The sequence below is a fragment of the Glycine max genome, chromosome 14, assembly GCF_000004515.6.
Source record: "Glycine max cultivar Williams 82 chromosome 14, Glycine_max_v4.0, whole genome shotgun sequence".
NCBI classification, from domain to species: Eukaryota; Viridiplantae; Streptophyta; class Magnoliopsida; order Fabales; family Fabaceae; genus Glycine; species Glycine max.
Window position 1 is genome coordinate 2,713,929 of NC_038250.2, and position 16,462 is coordinate 2,730,390.

The window sequence follows — 16,462 nt, forward strand, 5'->3', positions numbered from 1 at the left end:
TTTCATTTTGATGGAAAAAATATGATTGGATGAAAAGAATTTTTTAATAAAAATTATTTATTCATAAAATCAATAATATATTATGTAACAAGGTAAAAAAAAGTTATTTATCTATACAATTTTCTTATGGGAATCCTTGGATGATTGCATGATAGAGCAATAGCCATTGGTGATGACATGGATATATGTTAAGAGTAGAAATGTATTTTGACATCCACAGAAATCTAACGTAACATCAGCCTCCCATTCATTTTTCATAAATAACTGCCCTTTCCTTTCATTGTCCACCAATTGTTCTCTATATTGCCCCACACACAGAACAAGAACAACAACAGGAAGAAGGAAAAAAAAAGAGAGAATTCCGTGATTGCATTTTCAGAGGAGAGGATAATAATTGAGGTGTGGTGAAGAATTTGTTGGAGTGAGGGGTGGTCCCACCTACCCTTCACATTCATTATCTTCTTCATCAGAGTTTTTTTTTTTAATCCTCTTTTCTATCTATCTACTCTGCACCACCCCAAAGATTGACCTTTGCCTTGGTTCCATTGTTTTTGTGGATCTTGAGGGTCTTGTGTGGGCCTCCTGCTGCTTAAGTTCCAACTAGCTAGATCTATTTTATTCTAGCTACACACCAATTATATATATTCCCAGAAGATTTATTCGCTTACCAATAAGATTTGGAGATTCTGAACATATATTTGGTTCTTATTATATAGACTCATCTTCCATCTTTTTTTTCCATTTTTCAATTCCATTTCTCGGTGTTATGAAACCTGTTATCAGATCTTGGTTGCCCCACCTCCATTTCTTGCTGTGTTGATGTTCCCCTCCTCATAAGGACCATTTTATACAGATTCTTCATTGAATAACAGCTGTTTAGATTGACTGCACGGTTGTGTTGTTCTCTCCTCTTTATTGGAAACCAATAGGAGATAGAGTTAGCATTATTAAGCTACTGTGAGACTTATTTCCAAGGTTCATTCGTGTGGTTCTCTACCTAATTTATTCTGATCTAACTTTGGCCTAGGAGGCCCACCATTGGGTTTTGGTGGGCTTTCACTGAACCAATAAAAAACCCATCTTTAAAAGGTGCTTTGTTTTGAAGGTTCCAATTTGCTTCCTGTGTTTCTTTCCAACAAGGAAGGGAGGGTGGTGTGTCATTAATTTGTGTCAAGTATTTTGGTTTTGCTTTCCCCCTTGTTAGCCATTGGTGTTGCACAATTGGCATTAAGGTTCTATTATCACATATGCCAAACTTGACCTTTGAAAGATATCCTAATTCCTAAGTGCTAATGCTACTCTACTTAATCACTTGCATCTCCTTCCTTCTGTTTTTAAAGCCTCTCCTCTCTCTCAAACCACTCCCATCATGGGCAAGTGAATTGAGGTTGATCTCCCCTTTGTTTTACAAAGACTTGTCTGTGAAGTCCATCTCTAAGTTGTTTAGGAACCGCCTTTGGCTTGGTTTTCTTTGTCAAATTCCCACAAGAATGTCTCTAATGAAGAAGTCTTCAAAGGTGGAGAATATTGAGGACTCCCAAGATATGTCAGTGTTGGACTTGCCAGAGCTGGTGTTAGAATGCATTCTTGAAAAGCTCCCTCCAGCTTCACTTTGTCAAATGGCCGGGGTTTGCCGCTCCCTAAGAGAGAGCTGTGTGAGTGATCACCTTTGGGAGAGACACATGAAACAGAAATGGGGTAGAATTATTGGTCAAGCTGCTTATAGGGAGTGGAAATGGCATGTTGCTTCCAAAGGGAATGTTGGAACTCTTAGACATGGAAAACAAAGGAGCTTGTTGAGGCTTGTGTCCCTTAGCTGGCCTTTTTCATGGATGAGAACCAAGGTAGATGCAAATAATAGCATCAAGCAGCAAAGTTATTTGCCTCCTGATTCACTCATGACTTGGTATCTTGCTCTGGAGACTGGCAATTTCTGGTTTCCTGCTCAGGTCTATAACCGTGAGGTATCAATGATTATGAATCCCTTTGTGCTTTTTGGTATTGAAAACTTATATTCTTTCATGCTACCTTCAATAGTGAAACAAATTAGTTTTTCATGGCAACTAGAATAGAAGATTGTTGTGTTTTCTCACAAGTTACATTTTTCACTGCAGAATGGCCATGTTGGATTTATGTTATCATGCTATGATGCTGAGCTTAGCTATGATCCTCACAATGACACCTTCCAGGCCAGGTAATTTAATTGGACATGATTCTTGGTGATTATATGTATGTTCCCATCAGTCATTGAAAGAAGAAATATTAAAAATTAACTCAACCCATTTTCATTATATTATAGTTCTGTCATGCATACACATATGTTCTGTATATACATAGGCACGCACTAGAATTAGAATATATATTTCATGTTATTTGTTTAAAAGTTAAAATTTAATTCGCAGAGTAAAGCCCCAACACAAGTGAAAAAGGTAAATTAATTTTTTTTATGCATATTCTTATAACAACAACAATAACGATTTAAAAATTAATTTTGATCGTAAAACAAACACAATTCTTTGTTGATTGTAAACTATGCTTTTAATCATACTATTTTTTTTCATTTTAAATAATTATTAACCTTAGGAAATAACACGTGACTAGAGCAGTAATGAAGATACAAAAGAAAATTAGAAATGGCAAAAGGAATTGATTATAAAGCTAGTGTTATCATAACAGAATATATTTTAAGAGTTTCCATAAGGAAGAAAAAGAGGATAGATCTAGTGGCCTTATTATTGATCAATTGTTTATTACAGGTATCCACCACATGGAAGAAGGACAGTTGCAGTAGAGCATGGCATTCCATGGGAAAGGCTAAGAGCACCACCTGTTGATACTCCTCCACATGATCTTCATATCTCTGATTGTGTATATGATTTGCATCCGGGCGATCACATAGAGATTCAGTGGAGAAGAAACAAAGAATTTCCTTATGGTTTGTTCCTTTACTCAACATATTCTTCTACTTTTACAGTTTATTATGGTCTTTAGAATATGGTTAAAGAGCTATTTAAACAAGCATAAAACAAGAGTGGCTATGGACAGAAAAAGAAAAACTAGGATGAATACAAAATGTGGGGAGTAAACGAAAAGAGGAAAGTGGAATCCAATCTTGAGTCTGATAAAAATAATTACTTCTCCAATCTTAATTATGCATTTTCCTATACATCTATCTACCCTTTTTTGTGATAGTAGATTGATGAAATGCACCTTTATGGCAGGTTGGTGGTATGGTGTTGTAGGCCACTTGGAGTTATGCGATGGGAATGAAAATTACTGCCGTTGTCATAGTAGTGGTGAGTTAATGCATTTTCCATTTAAATGAATGTGTTTTATCATTCTTTATATTTTCTTGGCTGTAGATTTTGCCTTTTATGTTTTATCATTCATTTAATCAATGTTTTTTGTTCCTCCCTTCAAGTTGAATTATGTTCTGAGTAAAATTGCCTAGTGGACAGATGCAAAGAGGATATGATATAGGGATGATTGAACGAATGATTGTAGGATTCGGATGAATTATGTTTTCTTAGATTCAACTGAATAGTGTATAAATATGCAAAAATGGAGAGAGATAAAAGATAATGCTCCAGAATTTTGAAGACACAGGATTGGAGTGAAGGTTGAAATACTGTTTAACGGATTAAATATTTTAAAGTTTTGTTATTTACCATTATTATGCTTTTCATTGTGGAGGTTAAATGGTGAAAAAAGTTACATAAATGTAAAGTTTATGGCAGACCAGACCACAATTTGGGCTAGGTTCCTTTCCTAATAATATATCAAAACTTGGACCACCAGCTATGATATATGATTGGTCCCCTAGACATATCATGGTCCGCATGTCATAATTCCACCAACACATTGATAACTTGTGTCTCGGTGGATACATTTATGGCCAACTACGTTAAAATGAAAAAAAAATCAATTTCTCTTTTATGTTCTGTTTTCTTTTTGTTATGTAATGTGGGGATACCACAGTCACTATAAGCCTTAAAAGTTTACTTCCTTTTTCTGATATTAGTAGTTATGACCAGAATAATCCACAATCTCTGCTTAGCTATCCGGTCTGATGTTTCATTTAACATTTTCTTAACCATAGATAACAATAGCAACAGAATAATGATAATGCAAATTACTAATTTGTGCCTCAGTATCTTCCTGGCCATTATTACACATTGCTTTTGGTTGTTATCTTTCTGACAGGAAATTTTTTGTGAAAAACTCTATTATCATATTTTTTAAATCACATTGTGTCAGCATGATGACAGTTTTTACACATGTTCCTGTCTATTTTTTTTATGGAGTTGTGGAGTGGACTCTGTTATGTTGTGGACCATGCAGTCATACCATCAAAAGCTTTTTGCCACGAATATTGAATAGTTATAAATTCTGCCAAATTGAAAACTGAACATGTCAATTTTTTTAGTCTTGGCATTAGGCTTTTGTATATTTCCATTTCCTTTCTTAGGATTCAAACATGGTTTATTTGACACTGCATTATGTGTTTTTTTGGTTGCAGACACAGTGGTGCTAGAGTTCAATCAGTACACTCCTGACTCGCGTTGGAGGAAGACAACTATAAGTAGAAAAGATCATAGAGAGGAAGGAAATGAAGCAGATGGTTTTTATGGAGGAATCAGAAAGATTAAGAGTGAGACTGAGATTTCCATTTGGAAAAGCATTTGGCCTTCTGAAGTCTTGGACTAATCAGATTTAATTTTCCACTTAGCATTATGTCAAGACTAGTATTCTTATTAAGCATTGGCAGAGGCAGGTTCTTCTGCATTAGAGAAAAAGGGGTATAGGATTCTCATCATTCAACCAAATGACCGTTTGAGGCTACCTATTTACTTTCCCCTTTTTTATTATCACATTTTTTCATGGTTAAGTTTAGCCTGTGATTTCAATCAATGTAAATTGCTCATTTATGCACTGATGGCGTAGAATATTCATTCCACAATATATAGAATGATTAAAATCTCTGATTTTCTCAAATTATTAAGCGTTGAAATCACACAGCAATATAACTTTCGTACCAAGTGATGTAAGAAGTATTTCAGGCATTGTTTATATGCAAACGGATCATCAGCAATATGCCTAAAAAATGCTCTCTCTATGCGCTAACTGATTTTTCTTTTGGCAATAATTTATGATTGAGGTCTGTAGCCTCCTCAGAATGCAGCGCTCATGCTGATTCACCTAATCTACCATTCAGTGTTCTGTTTTCCCAGAAAAATGTCTATTCAACAATCGTTATGTGCAAGAAGAAAAAAAGGGACTACAAAGGGAATGAAGGTTGTTAGGGAAATTTATATGCCAATTCATGTGGGAAAATTTCTAGACAAGGTATAAATAACCAATTTCTAAAAAGCATTGGTATCGTATGATTCCCACTAGATAGTATAAAATGGTAAAGTAGAGGCAACATCACAGCAACACTATTACACAAATAGAACGAATTTAAAATTGTAATTTAAAGCATTCATTTCAGCTAACTTCTACATTCTACCCAGTGTGACTCAATCACTTCACTTTCCCTTCCTCATAACCCAAGCAGAGAAAAAATCTTGGCAATGGCCTGTGACATACCAATCTCATTTTGGTCAACTCACCAGTTCTTGGATCTTTATCCCATTGTGTTGATTCTGTTGCTTTCACAGATTTCATGTCAAGTTTCCTCACCAAGGGTTGTTTCTCCTGTGCTGCTATTTTATCTTCTAACTTGTGATGAGCATTGGCTTTCCACATGTTACTAGTCCCAAAGAGAAACTTCTTTATATTTTCTCTCTTATTCCTTCTCCAAAAACCACCTCTTTTCCCCTCATCTTTCTTTGTTTCCGTAGCAACTTTGGAAACTGAGGTCCTCTCCAAGGTTGTAGTATCATTGCTCACTCCCACTAGTCTGACCTGTTTTGCAAACATCAACCCTTTGGGCTCAGATAGCACATTTATTCTTCCTGACACTTGCTTTAATGGCTCTTTATTAAGTTCACATACTAGCTGAGCTGTGTCACAACAATGTGACTCAAGTTGACTTGACTTTGATATTCCCACATTTTTTTCAGACTTCTTGTTGAAGCTCCTGAATGGAGAAAGTGATCTAGTCCTCCTCAGACCATGTCTTGCACTTGGATTCCCTCTCTTTTCTTCTCTGACCTTCTCCAAAGCAACCATGAAGGGATCAAAGTCATCATTCCACAAACTTTGCCGCGAAAACCGAAGCCTAAGCACCGATCCTGGGGATCTTGGAGACGTCAGTGTTGAGCTGTGAGTGCTCATAATGCTACCATCTCCATTCTGCTGCATCCTTGGAGGAAGTTTGAGAGGTGGCATCAGTGGCAAGACTTTACCATCACAGAATAGCTCATCAGCAAATGCCATAGTCTGCAATGAATCACCAAAAAGGTTCTCATCCTTTTGGTTTGTCTCGGTGTCCAAGTCACCGACACTAACATTGAACCTGCGACTAGTTTCAAATTCAAACTCATTCACATTGGAGTCTGCATCATCCTCATGTGTTGCTGCTCTTGGTGTTGTGGGGCCAGTTTGAGAACCAAAGGGTGCTCTTAGTTTGAGCCTGCTAGGACTAGTTGGTGCACTGTAGAAGCACATCTCTTGGCTGAAACTACATGCACTCATGTAGCAGAATTCGTTGGAGAAAGAGATATCCATCATATCCACCATGTTAGACACAGAAAACTAAACTTAAGAGACTTATAATGCAGTGACACAACACAAGGTGTAGTGTTTTTGTTAAAAAGACAAGACAGTGATAGGGAGCTTGGGAAACAGCTGTAGTGTAGGGATTGTTGTTCCTAAAATGAAGGGATTTGGAATATATATATTTGAGGAACTTTGTTGTCATCCCTCAAAGTAATCTTCAATGTTCAAAGGTCTACCAGAATTGAATGGATGGCTTTTGAGAGAGTTTTTCTGGTGTTCTGTCCCTTTCTGTGTTGGCCTTATTAATGCTGCATTTTATAAATGTCAAAGGAAGTTAATGTTTATTCTAAGCAACTTAATTCACTATGTTTTGCTGTTTATCGTGACCCTATTGTTGTCTTCTTATGATTTCTTAATAACAATTTTGCATCATTGCGTACCAAGCGTATAATTTATCTTGTGATATTCTCTCCCTTGTAGGTATCATTAAAACGTATACCAAACGATCACATTCAGCATCCCATAATGTTTACATTTCATTTTACATCATTTTATGTATGCATAAGATATTTATTAATTTTATTGATAATTAATTTTTATCATAAAATAATCATTGAATCACTTCTCTTAACTTTTTTTTTCCTTTTTATCTCAAATTGGAGATTTTATAAAAAAAGATCAGTAACATAATAAAATTGGTCAAGGCCCTCTTACCCGTGACATAGTACATATCTATATTGCCACAGGCCACATGAGGAAATAAATATTAATGGTGCTATTACCGTTTGACCCTCCTTAGGAGTCTTGACTCTTGAATAGGCCTATATCCAAACAAATTCTGTTACCAGCGTCATCGCAGGCACTTTGATAAGGCGTACGTGGTAATTCAAATTTGTAAGAAACACATAATGCAATTTTGGCTCTTAGGCATAAGATAAAATTGTAGGAATTTACGTGCAACAAATTCTATATTATTTACCAGAAAGGAGAAGTATATTAATAGACCAACAAGAAAGTGAAACTATTCAATACCGTGACTTAAAATTCAAATTCAAATTGTAGAGAAGAGAAGAGTTTAAGTAGTTAAACTAGGGTGAATATACAGACACTTGGGTTCACAGACTGGTATGTTAAGATTAAGGGTTAGGCGAATAATGTTTTTTATTTTTATTTTTTATTTTTAAGTTTTTACAATTCTATTGAACTTTTGAGTTCAACTCCGTGGATTCAAGAGACTTTATCTGGAAATTCATTAACTAGGTGTTTAATCCGTCTAAATTTATTGTATAAGTATTATTAATTTGTTATGTTAAAATTTTGATTTTTAATTTATGTGTTATTGTTATTTTGTTATGTTTAAAATATTAATATATCTTGATGTGATAGATTTTAGTTTAAAAATGAAATCAAAATTTTTTCTTTTAATTTTATACATTTTTACTTTTTGAAAAAGTATTTTTATAAAAAGATATTTTTTTAAAATTAATATTTAGATCCACAAACTGATCCATTTATTTATGAGCTTTTATAAGTCAGATCCTAAAAAAAGTTTATTTATTTTACAAACCAAGATTACCTTGCCTGTTTAAAACATATACTTTAGAGACAGGATGTTAAACCGGCTAGATTTTTCCGTACAAGCCACCCTTAGTTAAAACCTTTTAAGTAAAAAATATAAATATTATTTGAGTAATAATATTCATACAACTATATTTACAGCAAGTTATACAACAATTACAACGTCAACAAAAATTTCAAATTTTATTAAAAAAAAACAAATTTCCTATCTTAATTGAATTCCCATATGTCGAGACTACGCATAGGTGAGATAAAAGTTTGGAAGTGACAAAAACTCAATCTAGCACCATTAAGGTGTGGGTAGTTTAGTTGTTTTTGTGTTTTGGGTGAGTTTCAATTATAAACTCTCAGTGAAAAGGTAACGATACTTGAATTGCAGAACATGAAAGGAATTTTAATGGTGGATGCCTAAACAAATGCATGAAGGAGGGGGCAAGAGTGCGGCAAGGATTAGGCCGTGAATGAAAATTACCATGAGAGATTTCCACGAGATTTTTTTTTTTTTTTATCAAATTTGATATTTTTTGGTTTTTGGATTTGTTTGTTTTATAAATTAAGATTATATTTTTTTTTCTAACCTGTTAAATAAGATAGGGAATTTATTTTTTTATTTATTAAAGTTTGATTTTTTTTTGCTAATGTGGTTCTTGTTGTATAATTTATTATAAATATAATTGTATGAATATCATTACTCATAATATTTTAAACATCTCGCACTATTTCTAATTTTTTTGAGTTTCTTAGCTATTGTAAGTGGAATTGAAGACATGCCACTATGGTTCGTCGTAAAACCCACACATTCTAAAATATACTTATATTGATATAAAGAATGCGAATTAAAAGAAGTAACCTAGTCATCATTCATTAATGTTTATAATGCAATAAATTACAATAAGATTTTCTCGTAACGAATAATTAATCTTAATCTATGGATGATGAAGATGGAGAATATTTCTCTCTTAGAGTTACTTAATTTTAGAGTTTTTTTAATAGAGCATTTTAAATTTTTAAATATATATTGTACAGTGTACAGTATTTAAGGGATCCCGTGTAGCTTTTACTTAGAGGACTAGCAATGTAAGTTTTACTTATGAGAGTGGAGTGTGGAGACCAAAAAGTCAAGCAACAAGTCATATGCATCTATCGTTAGAGAAAGAAATTAGAGGACCACAACAACTAAATTAAAGGATGAACACGACAGATAACTGATTTAGCTTTCAACATTCGATGAAAACACAAATTGGGCGAATTGGATTTATGTCTTTAGAAGCCAACATTTAGCTCGTTTTATATATATATAAAAAAATGTTAGCAAAATGTTGAATCACACAACTATGTAGTTATATGATAAGAGTATTTTGTTCCTTTTTAAGTATTAATATTTATATATTTATTGTGGGATAAAATCGTAATAGCTAAAAGGACAACTTTATCACTATTTGAGGAAAGAGAAAATTAAGTAAGTTTTTTTGGTTCCAACTTAAAAATCTTAAAAGGAAAATAACCGACGTGGTCTATTTGTATTTTTTAAGTATCGGTATCAACATAAGAAAACTCTATCCCCCCGATCAGACTTATTTCTAGAAAATTATGTGTGATATAATTTACTGTAAAATTATGAGTAATGTAATTTACTAATTTCCATAAAGGTGTATTTTGTCCATTATCCCTGTAGTTTTCAAAGACCTTGCCGTGGAAAAAGGTCAGATGATTAATTCAATAAATATTGTGGAGATATTTGCAATATGGAGAATTTTAAGTTTGGAGTTGAAATGAAGATGATTAGATATCGAAAATGTTTTTTTTTCTTATGTAAGAATTAAAAATATTAAAATGAAGTAAATCTTGAAAAAGGCAAATTTGACTTTCTTTTTTATTGTTAAAAAAAAAAGGCAAATTTGACTATTTGAGACATGAAAAAAATTCAAGGATTATATCTTGAGCCGAACTAGAAACTAGGGAGGCTGGGGTCCTAAAGGCCCAATTAGAGGTTAAGGTCCTTGTGTTGAATTACAATGTCACCCAAATCACACTAGCACATAAGAGTAATATTTGAAAATTTAAAAGGAGTTCCAATATTCAAAGTCTTAAAAATATAAAAGTTCCTTATAAATAGTAGCTCGTTATAGTTTAATCAAATTAAAATTGTAACTGTATATTTCAAGTGTTAATATCTATGTATTTTTTTTACACAAATCTCTATTTTCTAATAAAAATAAATTACCATTTTCTCCCCTGAAAGATACAAATATTATAATACTATTTCTTCTTACGTGTTTGATTATATACAATTTAATTTATTTAACTAAATATCATTAAATTAATTTTTAATTAATAAATTAGAGTATATATTATTATTTTTGTCAACTTTGGTTTAGTAACCAAATATTATAATTTTTATTTTTTTATCAACTTTGGTTTAGTAACCAAATATTTTAACAATGAAATAATTCATTAAAATAAATAATTTGACATTAAAATAAATGAGTTTTTCCTAACAGTGAAAAAAAGAGAGTTTTTAATTTTTAAATTGAATAAAAAATAAAATAAAATTTTAAACAAAATAATAAATATAAAAATGAGAAAAAAAACTAATAATTTATAAATTAGCATATTTTTCTTTAAGTTACTTGAAGTAGTTTATCAAAATAAGCTACTTGAAATAACTTATGAAAGATAAACCACTCAAATAAAAAGCCTTGAGGCAATACATGATCAAGAACAATTATGTCCACAATTTGGGGAGGGGTCTCCTCAATGCAATGGGACTCATTAAACAAAAAGGATAACCTAGCCAAAATGTCAGCAACTCTATTTAGAACTTATTACAAGAGATAAATAATGAGTGGATGTGCTTCTAAGGAAAATATCACAATCCGAAACAAAACCAACAAAATAGCTATTAAAAGTGAAAGAATTTGTTTTCCAAGTGTTGGCTAGGGGCATGCAATTAGTCTCATGCTGAAGGCCAAGGCTTCAGCAATATGAATATCATGGCAGGAGGGGAGAAGCATAGTAGAAGCTGCCAGAACAACATCCTCATATATTATCTCTCTAAATCACTCCCAGGCCTGTTCCTCTGCTCTCAACAATACATGCATCCATTTTTGCCTTAAGAATGCCTTGCACCGTTTCAGTTCATTTGATAGTAGTCTTGGGATTAGGTATTTTGATTGGTAAGAATCAAAGACAATATCAAATAGTTTACATAACATCTCATGTACTCTTGATGGTCATCTACTTGTTTAGATTCAATTGATGATCAAAATCATCATATTTTTTAGATTATCATATTTTATTTTTATTATTTTTTATCAAAATCTTATATATATTTAGACGTTTGCATCAACATGTCAAAGCTTCCGTAGTAGCACACCTGGTTAAATTCAACCGATGAATTCCGGGTTCAACTCCCGGCTGCGGAATGTTTTTTTTAATCATCATTTTTTTATTTTTTAAAAGAATCTTATATATAAATAAGTGTTTGCATCAAAATATGAAAATATCTGTAGTGGCACATTGGTTAAATTCAATTATGAATTCCGCGTTCAACTCCCGGCCAGAAAAGTTCTCATCTGAATTTCAGGTTCGAGTTTTGTCTGTTTTAAATGAACATGATATTCAATTTTATTTTATTTTGATAAATTTCTGTATTCTGAACTTCAGGTGCACCCAAAATCCACAGCAAAATTGACTAAAAAAGATGAGAGAATTGTGTCTAATTTCTTACCTACTTGGACTGAACAAGAATCGTCTCATATTAACAATATATTTAAACGAATTAACTAACCATAAACTAGAGTTATATGAACAAAGCTGTAAAAGTTATAGCAGGAGTTGTCTGCGTACTTTATTATCCTTGCATGGAAATAAAAAAATAATGGCATACATTAACATAAGCTGTTAAACATTAAACAGTCACTACAGCACAACAGCTCCATTAATGCCAGCCAAATGATCCATGATGCATCATTGCATCTCCTCTCTTTTTTTGGCCCTTGTTCCAAAGAGTAAAAAAATAGTACATGCAATTATAATTAAAAAGTTTCTTCACCATCAATGAATTAAACTTTATTTCTAATTTACTTAGACAGAACAAAAATGAAAAAAACCTTTCCACTGTCTATACATAAAAGCTAAATTTTATTCCAAAAACATTATGGAATTGGAAACACGTTAGCCAAAATTATTTTCTTTGAGATATTTCGTGGTAACATAACTTACATTCTTACATATGGTTATTAACAATACACCAGAAGAAACTGGTCCATGAAAATACGTCACAAACTTTCACAAGAAAAGAAATGGGAGAAAGAACATGTAAATAAGTAAAAAACTCAAAAAAGAAAAAAATTATATATACACAGATTACAGAGAGAGCTTGAAATAAACAAGGCAAAAAAAAAAAAAAAGATCCCTCAGAACTATAAATTTCCACTTATCTGTTATGCAAAGGATTAGGACCAGTGTAGATTATCCTTTTCTCATCACCAAGAACTGCTTCACCATCACCTTCACCTGTGTTCTGTCGTGATTTTCCTTTAAAGGGGCTAAGATTTGACAAAGGCTGAGTTCTAAAGCTTTGAGATTTTGCATACCCATTAGCAGTAGATGATGAGATTTTGAACAAGAACAGAATCAACAGTAGAATTGAGAAACAAGCCTGACTCATCAGCCTCATGCTCTCAACAAGGCACAGATCGTGCATGGAAAACTTATATAATTGGCTCAAACCCCCGTAAAGAAAGAAACAGATTAAACTAGTAGCTTCTTTTGGATCTGATTCAAAAAGGGTGTCACTAAAAATACTTAGAAACAAAAAATAATAAAGCTTAAGAGGAAGGGAAGCAAAGTGGTACTAGTAGTTAATTTGGAGGAGGGTGTGATGTGTGTGTCTGATGTGGTGGTCCTTTTTGGTCAGAGTGTGATTTTGGCTAACTTGTATGCGGATTGGATTATTTTGAATTGGATGGTGTGAGTAACCTTGAAGTGTGAGCTCTGAAAATGAGTAGAGTCAATGAATGTGCATAGGGGTTGGTGCCTTAATGCAAATAAATATGGTGCAGAATGTGTTTGGATGCCTTTTTAATTACTACTTGGGAAACAACTGTGGACCAGAGAGACAGAAGAGAGAGCCTTTGCTGCTTCTGTTGGAGCTTGCTTAGGTGATGTTGCTGTGTGATCACTGCATGATAGAGAGAGGTCTTGAACTTGAATATAATTGCGTATTCATCAAATAAATTATATCCCTAAGAAAGTCTAACTCGATGTAACATGAGTTGTGATAAATATGAGTTTAATTTTTATAATTCAAAAAATATGATGAACCTTATCCGTAAATTGTTTTTCTTTTAACTTCTATAACGCAATTATGCACAAACTCAAGTATAGGTTATTAAAGAAGAAATTGAATAAAATTTCGTTAAACTTCAGAGCATTATCGTATAATTTGTATTGTTAAAAGTAGACTTAATTACACCTTTTAAGTTTTCCCACTATCAAAATTCCAATTTCACCCCTCTATTTTCTTCATCAATTTGATTATTCTATTATTATATCATATACCTTTGGTTCATATTTTAACTTGAGGTTTAATGTTAGCATAAAAATACAATATTTCACATCAACATGAACATGAATATGTTCACATCATCATACAATAAAACATCATGTCAATATTTTTATTACACATCGAATGTTAAGTTAACACATAAACTAAAATTATATAATTAAAATAGTAGAAGACTAAATTCGAAAAAAAAGGAGACCTAATTTGAATTTTGACGATATACAGTAGTCAGGGTAAAGTACAGTTTAACCTAAAAAATATCCATTAAAACTTGAAAATATGTAGAAAGAACCATTAATGAACTATATAATTAATTAATTATGTTAAAATGTGATTATATTTGGCATTCAACGTCATTGAATTTTGTATTCTCAACTTGCTTTAATTTTAATTAATTGTGTCTCCGTGTGCCTTAGCTCCATATACTTTCAGTAATCTATCAACAGTAAATTTCAAGTGGGGTGGAATCCACTAATCAACCAAAAGTGCCGGAGCAATAGGATTTTAACCATTAAACCAAAATTAATTAGCTAGGGTTCATATGCGGCTGCAAACTACAAATTTCCAAAAGGTTGTGTACTAGTTGAGCATATTTGAAGGATGATCAAATGCTACATGAGATTTTTGGTTCTGAAATAGTAATTCTTTTGCACGGAAGAAATCTAGAAATACTAAAGTTAATTTTGGATCTTGCAATTTCAAAATTGTTGATCTTGCTATTTAGTCTTATTCTAGCATATTGTATGATTCATAGGCCATATATAAGATCTCTGTGTACATTTACAAAACAATCTGTCCGGATTCAAGCCTTTTTTATTTTATTTTTTTCAGCCTGAACAGTGGAAAAATAATAATTTGGTCAAACTGTTGGGGGGTTTGACAAATAAGCCATGGAAATGTTAATAACGAGCACATGAATCTTTTTCTTACAAAGAATGATGCTGTTTTTACTCGCTTTAGAAAAGGGGAAAAGTTCATGGCTTTTGGTTGTGGACATTTTTTTAATTTGTTTTACTCCCACGGTGGATGGTCCCTTGGCTTTATGACAAGAAAAACTTGACAAAATATATTGAAAAATCTACTTTGTAGATTACAAGCTTTTGCCTTTTTATTTTATTTTAGTTGAATGTGATGGCATGGTTTTTAGTATTTCACTAGGATCTAAACATGAATTTCTGTAATCACTATCGGAAAACGGGAATCGATGAGCAAGCTGGAGACAGGTCATTCCTTCCCCTGCTCCTACTTCTTATTCCAAGAAATAGACACAAACATACTTTAAGTTATGATTCACTAGAATTTATGTAGTTTTCTAATCACTTTATTTGAGTCTTTGACTCTTTAGGGTGAGATCTTGAAATAACCCGATGAAAACCCAGAAGTAATTAATCACCACAATAGAATTTATGGTTAAAGTAGCTTATTTTGTTATAGCCAAGAATTTATAAGCTACCTTATTTTCTTAAGCCAGTTAAAAGTAACGGATGAAAATAACCTAGAAGTTACTAAAATAAATTTATGTACAATAGTTTATAAGTTATTAGAGTAGATTATCAAAGGTGAAAGTGATATTAGCATGGTAACTAATTATAATTTTAACATTCTCAGTATTTTAGTTTTAAATAAAGAATTAAAGATTCAATGATTAAGCATTACATAGTTTACCTTAAAAAGATTTCAATATATTTTGAGACGTAGACACTGTTTGAGTTAAAAACTACAGGATAGTCAAACAGGTGTGATCAACCCAAACGGAAGTGAATCATATCTATGTGCATTCGAATGTGAAAAGTATGGAAGTTGAACTAGCTTGGATACAGCTACACGCTCATGCAATTTCTAATGAGTAGAATTACTATTCAATCACTGCTATTGTCGTATGGAACCAACAATAGGACTATAGCAACAATAAATTAAGGCCCCATGCATCCCTAACTATTTCAGAAATTTACCTGAAGCTAGTTAGCTAGAGATAAATTCATTCTAGGAACCATGACCAATTATGAAACCATGTCACTTATTCTAAGTAGAAGCATTTGAGATCCCAATTATGGTAGAGGGGAGCCAAGAGACTTTGACCGGTAAAAAAAGGGAACCAAAAGCAAAGTAAAAAAGAGGTCTTATAATTATTTGATTTTGCTTGTGCACCAATTTATTTCCTTGCCTTAATGATAGCCTAATGTACTCAACAAATTTGTATGATTTTTTTTTTTCCTTTTAATGAGAAAAAGAAAATCTATACCTGTTGTCAGTCAAGGCTCAAATCTACTTAACACGATCAGAAGATGATCATTTCAGCTCCCTTTCTTAAGTTCAACTTTGAGAGTGGTGGGTGTCCCTCATCATGATGAATTAGCTTTGTCTTTGATAATGTCATAATTAAGTTTTGTGAGTGTTATACAGATAATCTGTGTAACATGCATGGTAAATATAGAAGACTTTGTAAGCGCAAGTCCATGATGGCATTTGGGGTGTTTAACATGCCATGGCCATTTTTGTTATGATTATAGGATTCGCATGATACGTAGGAGGATGAATCCTCCTATGAGTGTTGCCGCGAGCTAGCAAGCACATGATCACACAATGACACAAAGTAAAATGGTATTCCAAAAAGACCAACACCTATGAAAGATAAAATTTCTTGACCAGCAT

At 32.6% G+C, this 16,462-nt stretch overlaps 1 protein-coding gene across 1 annotated transcript; it reads left to right on the forward strand.

Annotated features, from left to right (window-relative positions):
- The first annotated feature begins 212 nt into the window (after positions 1-212).
- LOC100790643 (F-box protein At2g26850) lies at positions 213-4,960 on the forward strand. The gene is made up of 5 exons (XM_003545380.5): positions 213-1,964; positions 2,115-2,194; positions 2,757-2,935; positions 3,222-3,296; positions 4,520-4,960. Exons 1-5 carry the CDS (start codon positions 1,293-1,295, stop codon positions 4,705-4,707), a joined length of 1,194 nt encoding a protein of 397 aa, XP_003545428.1. The 5' UTR covers positions 213-1,292; the 3' UTR covers positions 4,708-4,960.
- Positions 4,961-16,462: the final 11,502 nt, after the last annotated feature.

Coding starts and splice junctions, on each gene's coding strand:
- LOC100790643 (XM_003545380.5), top strand. CDS start 1,293: ATGCTACTCTACTTAATCACTTGCATCTCCTTCCTTCTGTTTTTAAAG. Junction 2,936..3,221: donor AAACAAAGAATTTCCTTATG/GTTTGTTCCTTT, acceptor CCTTTATGGCAG/GTTGGTGGTATGGTGTTGTA. Junction 3,297..4,519: donor CTGCCGTTGTCATAGTAGTG/GTGAGTTAATGC, acceptor TTTTGGTTGCAG/ACACAGTGGTGCTAGAGTTC.